The 17,370-nt window shown below is 39.8% G+C and overlaps 1 protein-coding gene across 1 annotated transcript; it reads left to right on the top strand.

The window, feature by feature from the left end:
- The first annotated feature begins 1,320 nt into the window (after positions 1-1,320).
- On the top strand, positions 1,321-12,112 carry dgat2 (diacylglycerol O-acyltransferase 2). Its single transcript, XM_036524721.1, has 8 exons — positions 1,321-1,460; positions 3,562-3,690; positions 4,258-4,365; positions 4,483-4,553; positions 7,632-7,836; positions 8,594-8,768; positions 9,473-9,675; positions 10,049-12,112. Exons 1-8 carry the CDS (start codon positions 1,421-1,423, stop codon positions 10,201-10,203), a joined length of 1,086 nt encoding a protein of 361 aa, XP_036380614.1. The 5' UTR covers positions 1,321-1,420; the 3' UTR covers positions 10,204-12,112.
- Positions 12,113-17,370: the final 5,258 nt, after the last annotated feature.

Genomic DNA, 17,370 nt, shown 5'->3' with positions numbered 1-17,370 from the left:
TGAGGTAAATGTAAATGTAAATGTAAATGTAAATGTAATTCATGAGAGGGCCAAGTTAAATGCTAGATGCGTTTTAGCACCACCCATTAGCACTTGGGTTGCATGTAGAAAAAAATGTACTATGAACAAAGGAGTTGTATAATCTTATCAGATCCTGAATTGTCTATGGGAAAACTGTGATATCAATGTTACCCTGTACCCTTTCAGGGTATGCTTGTGATTTTGAACTTGAGGTGGCTCAATGGTTCTTAAAGAGGAGAGACTGAGCTTAAATTTGAACAGTGAAGCTTAAATAAAATGTATGTCAGTTTAGTATGCAGGAGCTGAAGATGGTGCATGCTATGCTGTGTATAGATCCAGTCCCCACTTGCAGTTTCTCCTGTCCTATATTAATAATCTTACAGTCACCATTAGCTTAACCTCATATTTTCAGGTATATTTTGTCTGTAATTAGTCATGATTTGTAAAATTGAAACATCTTGGCCAAGAGCCAGTCTAACACATGCTCCAATCAAGATACATGTGTTTCTACAGGCAAAATGGAGAGATGTATGTAAAACAAAAAGGTGCACAAAAAAAAATCCACATGGTGTCAAGCTGATTTATCAATAAATGGTTTAAAAAAAGAGAGAAATATAAACACTACTGCATTCATTTTTTCAAGCTTTCTTTTCACATTCAGACTCTAATGTCATTAATGTACACCTTTAGAGGTAGAAGATCTCAACTACAGCTGTTTCCCAACCCTCCACAACAGGTATAATATAGGTATATGTAGTGCAAGCCTTACGATACACAAGGTTGAATTTGAGTAAATATTCTCCATTTTAATATGGTAACATATCGGAAGGGTACAGAGCTGATTACTTTTTTCTGATATATGCTGTCTGGAACTCCTAGTCTATTTAGAATGCATACCACCACCACCTTTGCGCTGTCATAAAGTCTGGAATTGAATTTCCTCGTTATCCAAGAGGTAACAATTTCGAAATAAAAAAAAATAATAGCAATGAAAAAAAGTTTCGAGCTAATTCATCCATACTGTAATCTTTCAACTATTCTGTTCACAGAACAATAGACATTCAAGGACGATCACATAACTTCGAATGCAGCTAGTTTTGAAATAAAATGTTATTCTCAGAGCATTCCTGGACCACTCTGTAATTTAAGTATTTAAAATGAAGTTACAAAACAGGAAACATTGCATTTCATGTATTTTCAGAGATACTCAAAATATATATTAGTAGACGTGACGCTCATTTTACGCAGATTTAAAGCTCCTCCCATGCCGGATAAATCTTTCACTAGAGAGTGGCCGAAGTCAGTCGAAGGCGGTCATGCCAGAGGTGCTGTAGAGGTCCCCAACTTCACAGCAAGTATACTTGCGTCTTTTACGTTTAGTTTATCTAGCGCCTTAATTATGAAGACCATACTTGCTGCATACTCCGGTGTCCTGCGAGGTAAGTTATTCACGATGTTTTCTATAGATGATTGCCATAGGGTTTGTACTGGATTGCTATTTGTCGGATACAGCCTGGCAGCAAATTTTAACTCCTTATAGATGTTTGATAGAACGTTGCGCGATATAGCAAGTGCTTTTCATCTAGAAATAGACAATTGTAACGGGAGTTGAACTGTCGTTTCTCTGTCTCCGCCCTGCTCTGGCAATTCTGCTACTAGTGTTTGCACATACCTGAACTGGCGTTCAATGCTCCGCACCAGCTTCGGTTATGTCTTAATTTCACCGTTTTGCTTTGTGGGTACATTTTAACAAGGGCTGTGCGACACTGCATTTGCACTAACGCAGTACTCCAAATACTAAAAATATGTGCATTTCGAATAAATAATACGAATCAGGTGATGACATGCATCAGAAATGTGTTATTACACCATAATTGCAGTTTTCATGTAGGAAAGTGGTCTGAATAAATTCAGCTGCAAAATGCAAATTGTCCCTTTTTAACAGGCAGAACTTTAATACAGACAGCACGTTGGATAGTATATTTTTGTTCAGATGCTTTTGATCAGATAATTGCCAATTGTGTCTTTATTTTACCCTTATTAGAAATAATAGAACTCGAGCGCTTACAGTTTACGCTGGTTACAATGGAATTACATTCGTGTGCTCATTTTTCCGAACGCACTGCTTTTCTTTGGCACTGTTAGTCAACCCTCTTGTTGCTTCTTTTGTCACTTTCCTTGATGGCGATCCGTTTATATTTACAATGCGACCACATTACGTTAAATTACGAAATGGACCAGTGCTTCCAAATATGGTGTCCACATGGCTAAAGTTCTACTATCAGTAGGACTACGATAGAAATACAAATATCCCACATCTATTATTTGTCACATGCGTATTTTACTCAAAATATAATGTATGAGCGTTCAGGTCATACTCAGAGTTTAACCGCAAGATGCACGTAAAGGTAATCATCGATTACAGGGATGTCTGATTCATCTTCTGAAGAGAGCAATTGTCGACAATTGTAAATTTGTAAATGGATTGAATGGATTTCAGGTTTGAGTGTAAAACCTCAGCTCATACAGAAATATATGTGCAGTGGTTGTTAATGCCATTTTCCCAGTTTTTTTTTTTTTTTTTTTTTTGGTGCTGATGATTTTGATGTAATTGAAATGGTTTTACATAGGCCCTATTCACGGTGAAGCAACAGTATAGATGGCCGATATAAACCGCTAGGCCGACGATAACGATTTCTTTAGAAGCATGCCATTCTTTTGCCTGAAGATGTGCCTAAGCCCTGCAGTGCTCTGAGGTGGAATTAGAATGTAACTCGCTCCTGGAGAGGTGCACATGGCTTGATCTGGAACTGTGTGGGGCATGCGACAAGTGTGACCTAAAGTTGCCCCATTGTCCATAGTAGTTGTCTGTGTCAGTCTTGACAGTGAAAGCTCTTTGCTGTTGTCTTGTTAAGCACTGTCATGGACAAAATAATGGTGTGTGGCAGGTGAACTTTGCAGTGAATTGTGATGTCCTGCAAATATGGTTTCAGTTGTGAAATAATCATTGTCCAGAACGTCTGTTATGCCAGCATAGGCATGCACTTTGAAGTATTGCCTCTTTTGCCTCTTGCTTCTTTAGCGTTCCTTCTTTTTTAAACTTAATTCATTGTCATTATTCGATTTTCATATGTTTTCTTTAAAACCAGGCCTTACATCTGTGTGTGTGTGTGTGCGCACTTGTGTGTACGTGTGTGTGGGAGTATGTATGTCCGTTTATGTGCAAATGAAATTCAGTGAAGTTGTTATGTTTAATTGTGCTGCCAATTCACTGACAAGCTAAAGCATAGTAAATAAGTTATACATCTGAGTCCCTATTATAATTTTTATATTTTTTCCCATTTCCACAATAAAAATCTTTCCAAAGGTTTATGAGTTAATCCGAGAAACATTTTCTGGACCACTTTCAAGAGCACTGTACTGTAAGAACAAAACTCAGTTCACGCAAAGTATGTGTAACAGTTGCAAATATTACATTGACAGTTCTATCAATAGTAAAAACAGAGCTTTCCTTCTCAAACCTCTCCCCATTTCCTCCAGGCACAGGCTCCAGCATCCTCTCGGCCCTGCAGGACCTGCCATCTGCTCCCTGGCCATCCCGCTCCAAGGTGGAGAAACAGCTGCAGGTTATCTCTGTGTTGCAATGGGTCATCAGCTTCCTGATGTTGGGTGAGGAGCATGTCCATTGATTCAATCCTTGGCCATTACAGTCAGACTTGCTGCCGCCAAAATCGACCCCTTCATGACTGGCAGCTCGCTTGGAGGCACACATGTCCATGCATGTGCGCTCACACACACACATGCGCACACACACACACACACACACACACACACACACACACACACACACACACACACACAAAATGTTGCAGAATTACAACAGATTTTAGTGCAGAGAAAAAGTTTGCTTCAGTTTTAACAAAGAGCCTGCTTCAGCCTAATTGGATATGGCTGACTGACTCTTCACGCATTTGACCTGTGTTTTTGATGCCTTGCACTGTTCTAGTAATTAAATTTCTACGGGCTCAATTCTCAATTCTGTCGTTTCCTAGAAGTGGTGAAAACATTATACAACATTTGCTGCTTAAACTGCCTGCTATTTTATTACATTTTCTAGCTCAATTTAATATGTGTACAGTGTATATGTGTATTTCCATATACAGTCATCGTCAAATCCAAGCTTAAATAAAGCAGAGCCATTTCAAAGTGTCTGAGTAGATCTGTCTGACTCCCCAGGTGCGGCCTGCACTGTGCTCCTTGTGTACATGTTCTGCACCGACTGCTGGGTAATAGCTGCCATGTACACAGCCTGGCTCATCTTCGACTGGAACACCCCGAAAGAAGGCAAGCTGATTCCGCATGCTGTCCTGCCACAGCCTGCCTCCTGGCACTGCTTCACAACAGACTGCCGTGTCCTCCCGTTCTTTAAATTCGATCTGTCCTAACCTTGTGTGTCCACAGGTGGCCGACGGTCCTCCTGGGTGAGGAACTGGACAGTGTGGACTTATTTCAGGGACTACTTTCCTGTTCGAGTAAGTCACTTTCATGTCAAAATAGGCTTTCAATCAAAACATGTCCCAATCCATCACCCACACCTAAGGCTTGTGATGTCCTGTGTAGAGTCAGCTACAGTTTTTTTTGATTGCACTTAAAGGGACACAGTGTTTCACAGACCTGTACAAGGCCAGAGGTCAGACCCTTGGTAATTCTGCATCCACAATGTGTCTAGATAGCTAGCTATGCTATGCTAACCGCAGGTGGGTTGTCTGTGCTGCACTGATAAAGAAGACAGTACATTTCACCCAGATTGGACTGTTTTTTAGTTATGAAGTTGAGCGTTAAAGGCATTGATTACACTATTGGACATGTTTTTAGTCATGCAGAGATAAAAGATAGAGCTATCTCAGCCAGTGTCCAATATCAGCTCTACCGGTTCCAAGCTGTTCCTTGCACCTTTCTGCCTTGATAGCATGTTTTTTTTTTTTTTTACATTGGTTGCAATTGGCTTGGTAGACTTTGTGCTGCTGATAGGAGAGGGCCTGTTGCTCAGGCACTGTTTTTGCTTGTCTTTGCTCCTTGGTACCTGGGGTCAGAGTTCAGTTCTGGATTAGAGAGATGAGACCTATCATGTACAAGAGGGTGAGGTTCTGGGTCAGCGACTGACAAAGCAACCTGTGCTGTTTGATTAGAATAGGTCAGAAAAGCAGACCATTTGGATAAGGCTTGAGGCATATTATACATACCTGCTCTGTCTGAAAGAAAATGCAACCCTTTACATCAACTGATTAGCTGTGAGTGTCTCAGAGTCAGCCTGGCTGTTCTCTTGATATCAGCATGAACTTCAGGCCAGAATCTTTAACTGTTCTTGACACCCTGCTATATCTAGTGGCATTTTGGCAGGTTTCACTGAGCTGGGAATGTCCTCCTGTCCAGAAATTCCCCACACTAGTAGCACTCTGTGCAGGTTTGTGCCCAGAGAACACTCCTGAACCCCAGAAGACCATTGTCTGTTTCAAAACTTTGTGAAACCACTTTCAAGAGTTTTTTTCTTTTGAATTCAGTGTCTCTTGAGGTGGGTCCTATACTTCTTTCTTGGTTTGTGTACCTTCAATTTTTATCATCAAGGGGAAAAAACAACCAGGAGAGCTATGGCGCTATTTTTAAATTGCAATTTGTGTGCATTTTGTCTGCTGAGACACGTAAATTTGTAATCTCAAATCAATCGGTAACATTTGCATAAGTACAGGTGTAGCTTAAAGAACACCATCATTTTTAACTTTCGTGGAGGAAAGTCCTCTTGCCCATCAGTGATTCATTTGTGACTAACACAAATGCAATCAGCTGTGTGTTGTCAGATGAGCTTGAACTTTGCCTCTTCAGTGGTACGTGCCTTGTACTGGGTGTTATGGTTTCTTGCTCCGATGGCACGGAAAGGTAAAATCATGGATCTGCAGTGAAACAGCGGTGGCTGTGGGTTTGATTAAAATCATTCCCTTGCTCCTGCACAACTCTGGTGAGACTTCTTCCACAAACCAAAATGGCCACCGTACACGACTCTGTTGGATGAAAGATATTGGATGAAAGGTTTGGAGCTGCTTGGTAGCAGTAGCGTTTGCCAGGTCGTGCCTGTGAATTTTAGTTTTGGAATCAAAGTCCAGAGCAATGGCTCCGTGTCCCTGGGTTTGTGCAACTCCGGGATAAGCCGCCAGCTGGCTGGCAGAGATTCATGGTTGAAGGGTGTCAAGGAGCACCTGCCATCCACATGCAAGGGCTGCATCCTGGAGGAGGGGTAATCCTGGCTTGCTTCCATCCCTTAATGTACATTCATCGGAGAGCCACCTGAGGTTTCTTTTGCTCCATACTACCAACCCTGTACTTCTCTTATGAAATCTCTCTTGAACCCAGTCAAGCTCCGATCCAGTTACGTAACAGGCTTGTTTGACTTGCTGCAAGGAATTGTGTGTGCAGAACTCATCAGTTCTGTACATATTCTGTGTGCATATATCATCAATTCCAACTGAGTGGCCTCAGCTAAGTTGCCGCAGAGAGGCCCCCCTCTGCGAAGATGGATGGCCACAGACACTGCAGGTCTTAACTGAACATACCCATCCTCACTGCTGAAAATCTGAACAAAACTGTTTTCACAAAGACAGAGAAGAAACAAAGTTTACAACCTGCTATTTTATGACACTAACACAGATATGACATATCAGTTTGGTAATTAGTTTGTCTTGGTTCCAAGAAAAATAGGCCATTTGCGATAAGAGTGCATTTATCAAAGATCTGCTGCACAGATAAGTAGCTGTAAAACCTCCCCCTTCTTGATATTGTTTGCAAAAAATCTTACTGACCTGTTGAATTAATGTAGTCTTGGCCAGCTTTATTTGCAAACTGGTTGTGTCATTAGCCAGTGTTTTAATTATATTGGACCTGATCTAAGATCAGTTGCTGGTTTATAATGTACCCTGTATGTAATTACAGTATTGATAAACAACCTGCGTGTGGAAGGCTATAAAATCTGATATATGTGAGTCTGCCCTCATGTAAAGATTGCTGACTCCATTACTAATGGCTATAATTATGACTTAAAATTGTGCTTGCAAGGGGAAACTGAATGTTTAATAATCTGGAGACAATTGCCAGTATGTACTTTATTAATATTGGAAATGTAATCAAGAGGGTTTCATTAATGGTTTAATTCTAGGAATATTTCTATTGACAGACCACGTAAGAGAGGCTAGTGATGGCCACAATCCGAGCTGATCTCAGTAATTCACAGACATTTGTAAAGGTTAATGGAGGTGTTCTTTTTTAATAGGAATGTCTGTTAGCTTGCCTTTTCAGATGCAATCATTCCTTGTTTTATTTCTGCCCGTGTCTCCTGCATTGAAATCGGGCCATTCAGTCATCGTCCACAGAGCCAGGTGGTTCTTGAGGTTACAGCACACTCTTGGGTTCACAAGTCCGTCATTTTAAAGTATTTGTTATCCTGTGGCAAAATCATTAATGGCATGCAAAATTTAGAAAGAAGTTTACTTTTGCTGAATGGTTTAGCGGATTTGCCAATATGAGGCCTAACTCCACATTGGATATCTTTCTGATGTTTGCAGCTCATCAAGACGCACAACCTGCTCCCTAGCCGGAACTACATCTTTGGCTACCACCCCCATGGGATTTTCTGTTTCGGAGCCTTCTGCAACTTCGGGACGGAGGCGACAGGCTTTTCCAAGAAATTCCCTGGAATTAAGCCTTCCCTGGCAACCCTGGCTGGAAACTTCCGGATGCCTGTGCTGAGGGACTATTTGATGTCTGGAGGTGAGTGAATTTCTTTAAATGCCTACAATTGATTGGAGAATTTAAACAAGAACTCATAAGGGAATTTTGTATATAGTTTTGGTGGCCTTTTTGCCATGTACTGGTATAATGTTACTGTACTTCAGGGGAACCACTCAACCAGGCAGCCAGTCAGACCATCAGTGAGGGACACTACCATATCTACAGCTACTTAGCTGCAGCCACACATGCTCAATCCTTATTTTATGAAATGTTACAAAAAAGTGCTTTCTCGACAAATGGTAATCTGTGCAAGAACTATGAGCTTTGTCCTCTTGTGCTGCTAAATAGACATTCACAGGTATGTGTGCTGATGTCATTACTGTGGCACATGCTGTTGAAATCTCCTTTGTTTGCTTATTGATTGTAGATCTGTAATATACTTTCCTAGTCTTTTCCCATACCTTGCCACATAAAAGAGTATCTCTTTTTAAGGCTTTTTCTTAGGTTGCCTTTTTATGAGCAGGAAATGAGTATGTTTTAGCTAATGTAAAAGACTGCTGGTAAAATTAGAAATGTGTCAAAGAATCATAGAGAAGTATGAAGGCTACAGGGCTACATGTAATCATGTTATAATGATTTAATGTTGTGCGGTACAACATATATAAGGTATTACCAGACTGATGAATATTTTTGATGTTTCCCCTTTTTCCCCTACATCAGATTTACCCTTTCCTTCTCTATGCTGTTAATGTTTCTGAGGTTGTGCTGGTTTAATGCCTCTGCTCCCCTCCGTTAGGCATCTGCCCAGTCAATCGAAACTCCATCGACTACATTCTGTCACGAAAGGGAACGGGTAACGCCGTGGTCATCGTTGTTGGAGGGGCAGCGGAGTCTCTGGACTGCGCTCCCGGCATGAATTCCGTCACCCTGAAGAACCGCAAGGGATTTGTAAAGCTGGCTCTTCAGGAGGGGTAAGGCGACAGCAGTAAACACATAAACTGAACTGGAGGTCTATTTTGACTACCGCCTCCACGTAGTCATTGTGTATGTCAGTACCAGCTCAGGCCGTGCAGTGACCTGAGAAAAGAGAGAACAACAACATTAAGCCTGTACGTATTGTGAATGAGCTGGCAAGTCAGTGCCCCGTGCCAAGATCTCGGAAAATAAACGTGGGTGACTTGCGGACACTCCCGTGTTTTTGCTGCTTGTCACTGTGCCATTGACCAAACAGTCATAAACAGCAAGAATTAAACCACAGGCCTGACAGCCTGCTGTGGAAATCTAGAATGTACTGAGCACAAAGAAGATTATAAGTTAATGCTTTCTAAATAAAATTAGTCGTCGTCTTCTGCGCACACGTGGTGAATTGTACTTTCATAAACATTCTTAGACAACTTAGGCTGATGATGTCTTGTGCAAGGAAATGGTTAGTTCATCTGGCACAGAGCATTGCTGGGGGTGGGGGATTGTTTCCAATGCATTGTTGGATTAATTTTGTGTGATTTTGATAAACCAGACGTGTATTAGTTTGTCTACAGTTCTGTTTCCAGATACAATGCATTAACAATGATCTAGTTTTAAGTGAGAGCTGTCACAGAGTGATAGAAAGTAAACAGTGGTTTGTGGGAACCCTGTGATTTGTGAAGAAACTTTCTCACGGTTTTCTTTCTGGCAGGGCTGACCTGGTGCCTGTGTACTCTTTCGGCGAGAATGAGGTGTACAAGCAGATTATCTTTGAGGAGGGCTCATGGTGGAGGCTGGCTCAGAAGAAACTCCAGAAGCTGTTGGGCTTTGCACCTTGCTTATTTCACGGCTGTGGCTTATTCTCAGAAGAATCCTGGGGCTTGGTACCTTTCAGTAAGCCCATCATCACTGTAGGTGAGTAATCTTCCTCTTAGGCCCTGTATTAAAAAGAGCTTGGGTTTTTCTCTGAAAAAAAAAAAAAAACTGCAAACTACTCTCTCGGAGTAAGAGTTTTAAACAAGAGGTTCAAGGTCAATCTTAAACCTGGTAGTCATATTGGACCAGCAGTCCACATTCAATATTTGGAATGAACAAGGTCAAGGTCAAATTAATGTTTAACATCATTGAATGCATCAGACTATCTACCAATGTAATCCTAGCTAACTTTAAAAAGTCATATTAATCTTTGATTAACCAAGTTTTGATTTTTCGTTTTTTTTTTCATTTTGTAAATTGGTCACAACAGTTTCCGCTTTTTGCTGATTTTTTGAACGACTCTATCTTTCAGTGGGAGAGCCAATCACGGTGCCTAAGATCGAGGAGCCCAGCCAGGAGGTGGTGGATCAGTACCATGCCATGTACATCAGCTCCCTCAGAAAGCTCTTTGACAAGTACAAGACCCGTTTTGGCCTGAAGGAGAGCGACACCCTTTTGATCCTATGAGGTCCCAGGAGGACAGAAAGAACTGTGGCAGCTGCCCTGATGAGCCCTGCAAGTACCTAGCTCGTTCCATCTTTACGTACATACATTTATTTGTACGCACAAAACTTGCAGCACCATTCCAAACCTGTGGCAAGCAAGATCTAGTGAATGTGAATGGACAGAGTACCCTTCTTCTGGAAAACCCAAGACATGTACTGGGAAATGCTGGTGTAATTTTGCAACTAAATTCACCATTGTTTTTTTTTTTTTTTTTTTTTACCTGTTTTTCCCCTTCACCAGAAAGATCACCAATATTTTTATTAATTCTAAAAATGAAAAATAAGGAGCATGTTGTTCTAACAACAATTCCATAGTTTATCATTCAAAAGTGCAACTGGAGTGTCTGTATTATGTCTACCACTGGGTGGCACTATAAGGTCTGGTTATTCTAGCATGTTGGCTGTCATACAAAAAGCAATTTCGGGACAGTCCGTATTCATTTTTTTAACTAATCAAAAACAAGCTAAGCATGGCATATTCTTTATCTTTTTTTTTATTAATGTTAGTCACCCTGGTTGTAAAGTACCCCAAGTAAGAACCGTAAAGTATGTGATTTTTCAACGACTACTTTGCTGAGATCATGTTAGGTTACTCATGCTGGGATTATCTCACCCATTAAATATCCACCATCACCTAATAAAGCAAATTGTCTTTATTTCAAGAAAACATGAGAAACAAGACCTCTTTTGATATACCCAGTGGTACAATGGTTTAATATGTGTTGTTCCATTTGACTCCTGTAGAATTTTAGAAAAATGCACAAACAATGCAATTTAAAAGGTATTGCCTCTCAAGCAGTCACTATTATATGTGTTTATCAAGCCAAAGAGCTTATTGGTGACTGATATGAATCCGATGCAGTACTAGCACTACAGAAAGCCAGCTGGTTTAATTAAAACTTGAAATTAAATGTGATTATATTGCAAGCTTAAACACCCTTATACATATCAGTAATGCATATGTACAGTGTGTACATGTCATTATGCAGTGCCATGGTAGTGTTAATTGTAAATAGAGATGTGGGGAAAAAAAATCATTCACACATATATGTGTGAATGATCCCATTATTTTTCAATGGAAAAAAAGTCAATTTTTGCTTTTTGGCTTAAATACCATTTTCATAAGGAAAATAAATCATGTTTCAATGTAAACTTTCACCCATTGAAAGCTCACTGTATTATAAAAAAAAAAAGTTATTTTAGATAATTGTATAGTTAATATAAAATTAGAATTTGGTTTTTAAAATCAATTGTCCAACATTTTTCCCACAATTATTTGTGCTCATTTAGTATTTTATTAACTCATTTTTTTTGTTTTACTCTTTGACATGTAGCTTGTATATATAATAATTTCTGCACAAAATGACTGATTTGAATGATTGAAATACAGAAGCTGTGCTGGTTAAGAGAATGTATTGTGCCTATAGCTGTATGGATAAATGCTGAGACTGTTGATGGGGAAATGGCAGAAAGGATGTGGAAAGGATGCTGGGTATTCATCCATGAAGGTGGAAAATAGTGGCCTGAGTGCAGAAATGGACAGACCACAACACTGTTGTATAACACTGCTGTGACTGTTTTTATAAATCTGAAAAATAATGCCTTAAGGTCCCTGGCCCTGCTCAGGCAAGTAAATATAATATAATATAACACTGTAAAATGTCCCAGAAAATCTTGATATATAGGCATCTTGAACTGTATGCAATACACTTGGAAAGTTTTTTTAATATATTGCTACTTTGTAAGTGCTTGCAAGTCAGGAAATTGTGATTGTTTAATAGCAATGTCATTTTGTGTTTTACATGTGCTGGCTTCACCACTGTGACTGCAGAGTGACGTGTACTTCCCTCGCTAATTTAAGTGCAATAAATACCGCAATGACATGAATGAATCTGCATTTTTAAATTATACTGCCCCATGTTATGTATATTTTCAGAATAAATGGAATGGGAATCCATTGATGAACTTTTTTATTGTTTGTGTTTCTGTATTTTTTTCCTTCAACAACAAAATTATGCCTCAACATGAATGTGAACATACTGGTGTTAGCCAAAAAACCTTCCATACTGCTGTGCTAGTAAAGCTTTAAAATGTCAATGTTAAAGATCTATCATCAGGATATAACCATGTAACTGTATGGCTCCCATTTGCATAGTGTTCAAAAAAGGTGTTTTGTATGTAATAATATCAGTCTCCATACCATCAAATCCTTAACATTAATCAGATAGTAGCTCTTTTGACAAAGATATGGGCCACTGGGCTTTAAGTAAAATAAGACAGACTAAATCCGACACAAATGTCTGAGACGTCTTACATTATTCAGCCCAACTTATTGGAACACTGGGGTCATGGACTGTGCAACTATAATGTAGGTTAACTTGTGCAAATCCATAAGCTGCTGTGCTGAACATGCACATTAGTCGGCATTTCATTTGTGAGCTGGAGAGTGAAAGACCACTTGCTCAGGTTTTGGCCCAGATGTGATGTGAAAAGAAAACGGTCATGCATTCTGGTGGAGCACATACAGGGGCAGAGTTTCTGTTATCTAGGCATGTAATATGGTCTCTCCTCTGCCTCATCTAAATGGCATGTATGATAGATCTGGGTAATTAATAGATAAGTACTTGTATGCGTGAACACAGAACAACATGTCTTTCAAGTACTTTAGTTTTAGGATTCTTTGTCACGCTGTTAATATGAATACTGGGTAATAATAATATGATAATATTATAATATAATAATATGATAATATAATAATGTGAATGTAATAAAAGATGTATACCTTCATAACAATTCTTATAAAGACATTTCTGATACAAAGCACTCACACTATTGACAAATACATTTGTGTGGAAAAATGGTCTGAAAACCTACTAGTACTGTAGCTGTCACATTACCTAAATCAGATGCGGTTGGAATGACCAATGAATTTTAATTCAGTAAGATTTTACAGACCAGTACCAACTATTCGATGAGGCTGGAGGCCGCATTTGGTCATGGAGGCAATGGCCTCCAAACCAGTGTGGTCTGGACAAGTACTGAAAACAAAACTATAGATGAAATGTCACAAAATTTGACTAGAAAGAAAATATCACCCCACCTGTTGTTTGCATACATGGAATAGGCAAGCTTCCTATACGTAATCATAGAAATATTCCTATTAAGAAATGTATAATTATGCTTATCACATTGAAATGGTTATGTTTTGTGTTTACTATACTATATTGTAAAATTATTATTGTGGATCCGTATGTATAGCCTTTTCATGTTGAAAATATGAATAAAGAATGGGAGTTCAAGACTGGTAGCAAAATGCCACTAGGTGACAGTGTTCACTAGCAAACTAAATTTTCATTGCATGTAATGCATTGCAAAGTTTTTTGTTTTTTTTCTGGAGTAGAATAATATGATCAATAAGTCATTAGGGACTTTTTAGAGTGTGCATTGATATTTGAATGAAGGAAAAAAAAACAATCCAGGAAGTGCACAACAGGCACATAACCAGTTAATATATCTATTTCAGACTGTCAGCATTCCATGATACCTTTGTCTTCATACACTTGTTGATTTTTTAAAGTCAACAAAGGGACCACATATCAATAAACCTCATTTAGTTCTTACACTGATAAATGAACTCAGTGGGTGCCAAGCTTGCACCCAACATGCAAGAAGAGGGAAAGACTTCATTCTGACTGCACGGGGCTCCTCCGTGACAACACAGACAAACTGTAATCAAGATATTCACATCTGCAGTCAGCGACACTGTTTTGGGAAAACGAAGCCACAGTATTTAATTGACATACAGAGTACAAGCACGGTAAAAATCCTCAGTGGCCAGAGCCGCCAAGAGTAATTCATAAGGTGTACAGTCGTTTGTGAGGCATGTGCAACAGCCTGTCTGCGAAGGAGACCGGAATTCTAAACAGTGGCAGATAATGCCGCTCACCACTTCTTCCTCTCTCACTCATGTACTGTTATTTTAGCAAGAGAGTAGACTGATGTTAAATTTAATCTGATGATGTGGGCTTTGAATAGCTGCTGCGGGGAGACCTGAGAGGGCAGCCTGAATCCATGTTCCAGACTACGATCTTCCGCACAAGCGTGAATTCCATAGCTGTTTTCACCAATCAGTGGCGGTTAATGTTATGTGTTGGTGGACTGAATTACAAACAGAAAGGTTGCACACTGAACTGGGTGGGTCATGCAGTGTTTTAGCCTCTGAAATATACTTTTCTTTTAGCGTCAGCTCTCTCAGTTTAATTTTGGAAAAGCAATGTATTGTAAGTGACTCTGGACAGGATGAAAGGCAAAATAAAGCAGAGCACTCCTCTCCTATCTCTTAACAGTCCTCTTTTATCTGCTGTAGATGAGCTGAGTGTTCAACTCATGATTTTTGAGAGGAGGAAAAATATTTTAAGGGCTTCTGTTACATAAATTTAAACAGTGTCCAGGACACTTGAGCTCGAATAGAAGGAGGCCATCAGTGGAATATTAATGCATTTTTCACTGCAAAAAACTTAAAAGAAAAAAGACATTTCAAATCTGTAAAATACTTCAATAGTATCCCTGAATATGTTAAATACAGATGTGAAATGTAATTCATGCAATCAGATGAAAATTGTTCAGTAATCTATAATGCAGAGCCGATAATTAAATGTTTCACTCAGATGAACGGTGCCTATATTATTAATACATGCAAATAATATATAATACATGTTCCTAAAATGGAAGGAACACATTTGTAATGCATTTTTCAAAGTATCCATCATATACAGAAAATATAATAGGCAAATGATGTGGATAACAGTGTTGTCCATTATTTAATGCATATATGGCCAGAATGTTTTCTGGTTCCAAAGTTAGTTAAATATAATGATATAGTTATAGTTAAATGTAACCTTTTTTATAGATTTTTTATCCTCTTGCATCCTATTTTAATCCTTTTGCAGATTCAACCAATGTTGACGTATTACTGTAAGTTTTTAACCAGCGAAAGTAAGAAAAAAAGCCCAGAATGAACCCCCTGCCAGCTGAACCATAGAGAGGCAGCTCCTCCTTGTCATACTTTGAGTTGAAGTGCACCCGGGGTTGGGTAGCGTTACTGGGCTTTGCAGCACCTGTGCTGGGGGCTGGGGTGTTTTAGATGGTAAGACAGTTGCTGCAGTGCAGGTTTCTCTGTAAAAATTCCACCCTCACTTTGGCATGCGGATAATCTGCTGTCTTCTCGCCCCCCCCCCCCCCCTTCTGCACCATCTCACCTCTGCAACACACTCCAAGTTAAAAGACAGAGGATATAGTTTCATCTGCCCACAGACAAGCCCTGCTTTGGCAGGAGGCTCATAGGGGAAGACAGGCTGGATCTGAATCTTGACGCCACTGGGCCTTACCTTTCCCACGCGAGCATCTTAGTCACAACAGTGACCTCTGACCCCTGAGCCCCCCCAAACACAATATCTCTGTCAGCAATTTCAAAAGTACACCTTGTAACAGACAATATATATGTATTCCTTGTGTTTTGCATGTACCTTTGTGAATGTCTGTGTGCCTGTACTCATCTTCCAAGGGAATCCGTTTCCCAAAGGAGCATGGAGCTGTCCGTTTGCACAGTGGGCGAGCGCTTGCTCATGTAGTTCGTGCCCTGTATCTCAGAGAGTGGTGAGTTCCAGAGACTGCGCTTAACCACCACCCTCCACTGCCCTCCATCAGCACTTTCACTCATAATTACACCCATAAATCACCAGCTAACACATGCATAAGAGGAGAAAGGGGGTCAGCCTGGAGAGGGAACAAGAGAAGAAAGGCAAGGCCGATCTATCTGGCACGAGCGTCAGGGTATCGAAAGAAGGCAATAAAACGGCCCGGGCACATAATTTTAAAGCAAGCCGGAGGCAATAATCTCAGCTGAGATCATCTTTCAACAAGGACGAAAAACATCAAGACTTTGAGTTTAGAATTTTGAACTTGAGCTTCCATTAACAAAGCATAACCAAAATCATGGATCAGTGGAGGTAAAAACAGGTAAATCAAAGAAAAAATTACCTTTATTCTTTTAAATGAACAGTACTAGAATTTTAGTTGTAACAAACCACCTAAAGAGGATAATAGTAATGAAATAAGCCACAAGAATCTGCCATACAGGCTATCTCCTGGATCCAATCAAGAACACATTCACAATTCTGAGATGTTCTGTGTAAAAAATAATGAAATTTGTATTAAGAAAAGTCAATATAAATATTGAGGCAGAGGCACCAGTGTGTAATGGGGGAGGGAGGGACAGAGTACACCATTATCCTTTAAATGTTATTCTAAAATATGTGTCCTATTAGACAAATGACAAATGACTCAGACTGTCAATTGATATGTTTATTTGTTTATTTATACAGTGTATTCAGCTGAATTAGCGTTATATGTTATCAGCCTGAATGACAGCCTGTTAAAGAAACTCATAATAATTACAGACAAATTATATCTTAAGTGCTCCAACAGATTAGGTTGGAGAAATTTAAGTGCAGCAGTAGATTATGTTGGGGAAATATATTTGGATTAACTAAATGCATTTGCAAAATAATTTAGATACGAGTATAACATAATTAATTCAGCGTGGACCTTTTACTGCAGATACTGCAGTGCCTCAGTTTCGGCCTGCGCTGTTATTTCAGGACATGATTTCTCTATGACGAACAGAGGTATTCTCTTCCTCTCAAATCAAACTGTCTCTCATATGCCTCCATGATCTTTTATGAGGAGGAGTCATTACCCTTAGGACCTCTGTGGCTACAGCCATGATGTCATCTGATACCACTGGCCTGGGACACTTTGGGAGAGGTCTCTGTGTAATGGATCCCTAAATCACGGGCATGGACTCCAGCTCTTACAGAGTGCAGGGAATGGAGGAGTACGCCAGCTGAACCCTGAAGAAGTGAGTACAACAAAGAGGAAAGACCCATTGTTGTTTCAAACATCTGAGTGTGTGAATGTGTCTTAGCCAGAAGGCAGTGGGGGGATTGAGAGAAAAGCTGCTTATAGCTGCAGCATGAGGAGATGAGACAGTGTCAGACTTAAGGAATCCCAGGCAGTTTATCAGCCCTGGGAGAGAAAAAAAAGGGGTTTTCTTTGCATATCCCAAAAC

This window comes from Megalops cyprinoides, chromosome 3 (genome assembly GCF_013368585.1).
Source record: "Megalops cyprinoides isolate fMegCyp1 chromosome 3, fMegCyp1.pri, whole genome shotgun sequence".
NCBI lineage: Eukaryota > Metazoa > Chordata > Actinopteri > Elopiformes > Megalopidae > Megalops > Megalops cyprinoides.
The sequence above is the reverse complement of the archived record's forward strand: the minus strand, read 5'-3'. Positions and strand labels throughout refer to the sequence as shown.

Bases quoted from the DNA above. Each gene is read 5' to 3' on its own strand.
- dgat2 (XM_036524721.1), top strand. From the start codon at position 1,421: ATGAAGACCATACTTGCTGCATACTCCGGTGTCCTGCGAG. The intron at 8,769-9,472 runs GTAAGGCGACAG...TCTTTCTGGCAG, and splicing joins AAGCTGGCTCTTCAGGAGGG to GGCTGACCTGGTGCCTGTGT. The intron at 9,676-10,048 runs GTGAGTAATCTT...TCTATCTTTCAG, and splicing joins TAAGCCCATCATCACTGTAG to TGGGAGAGCCAATCACGGTG.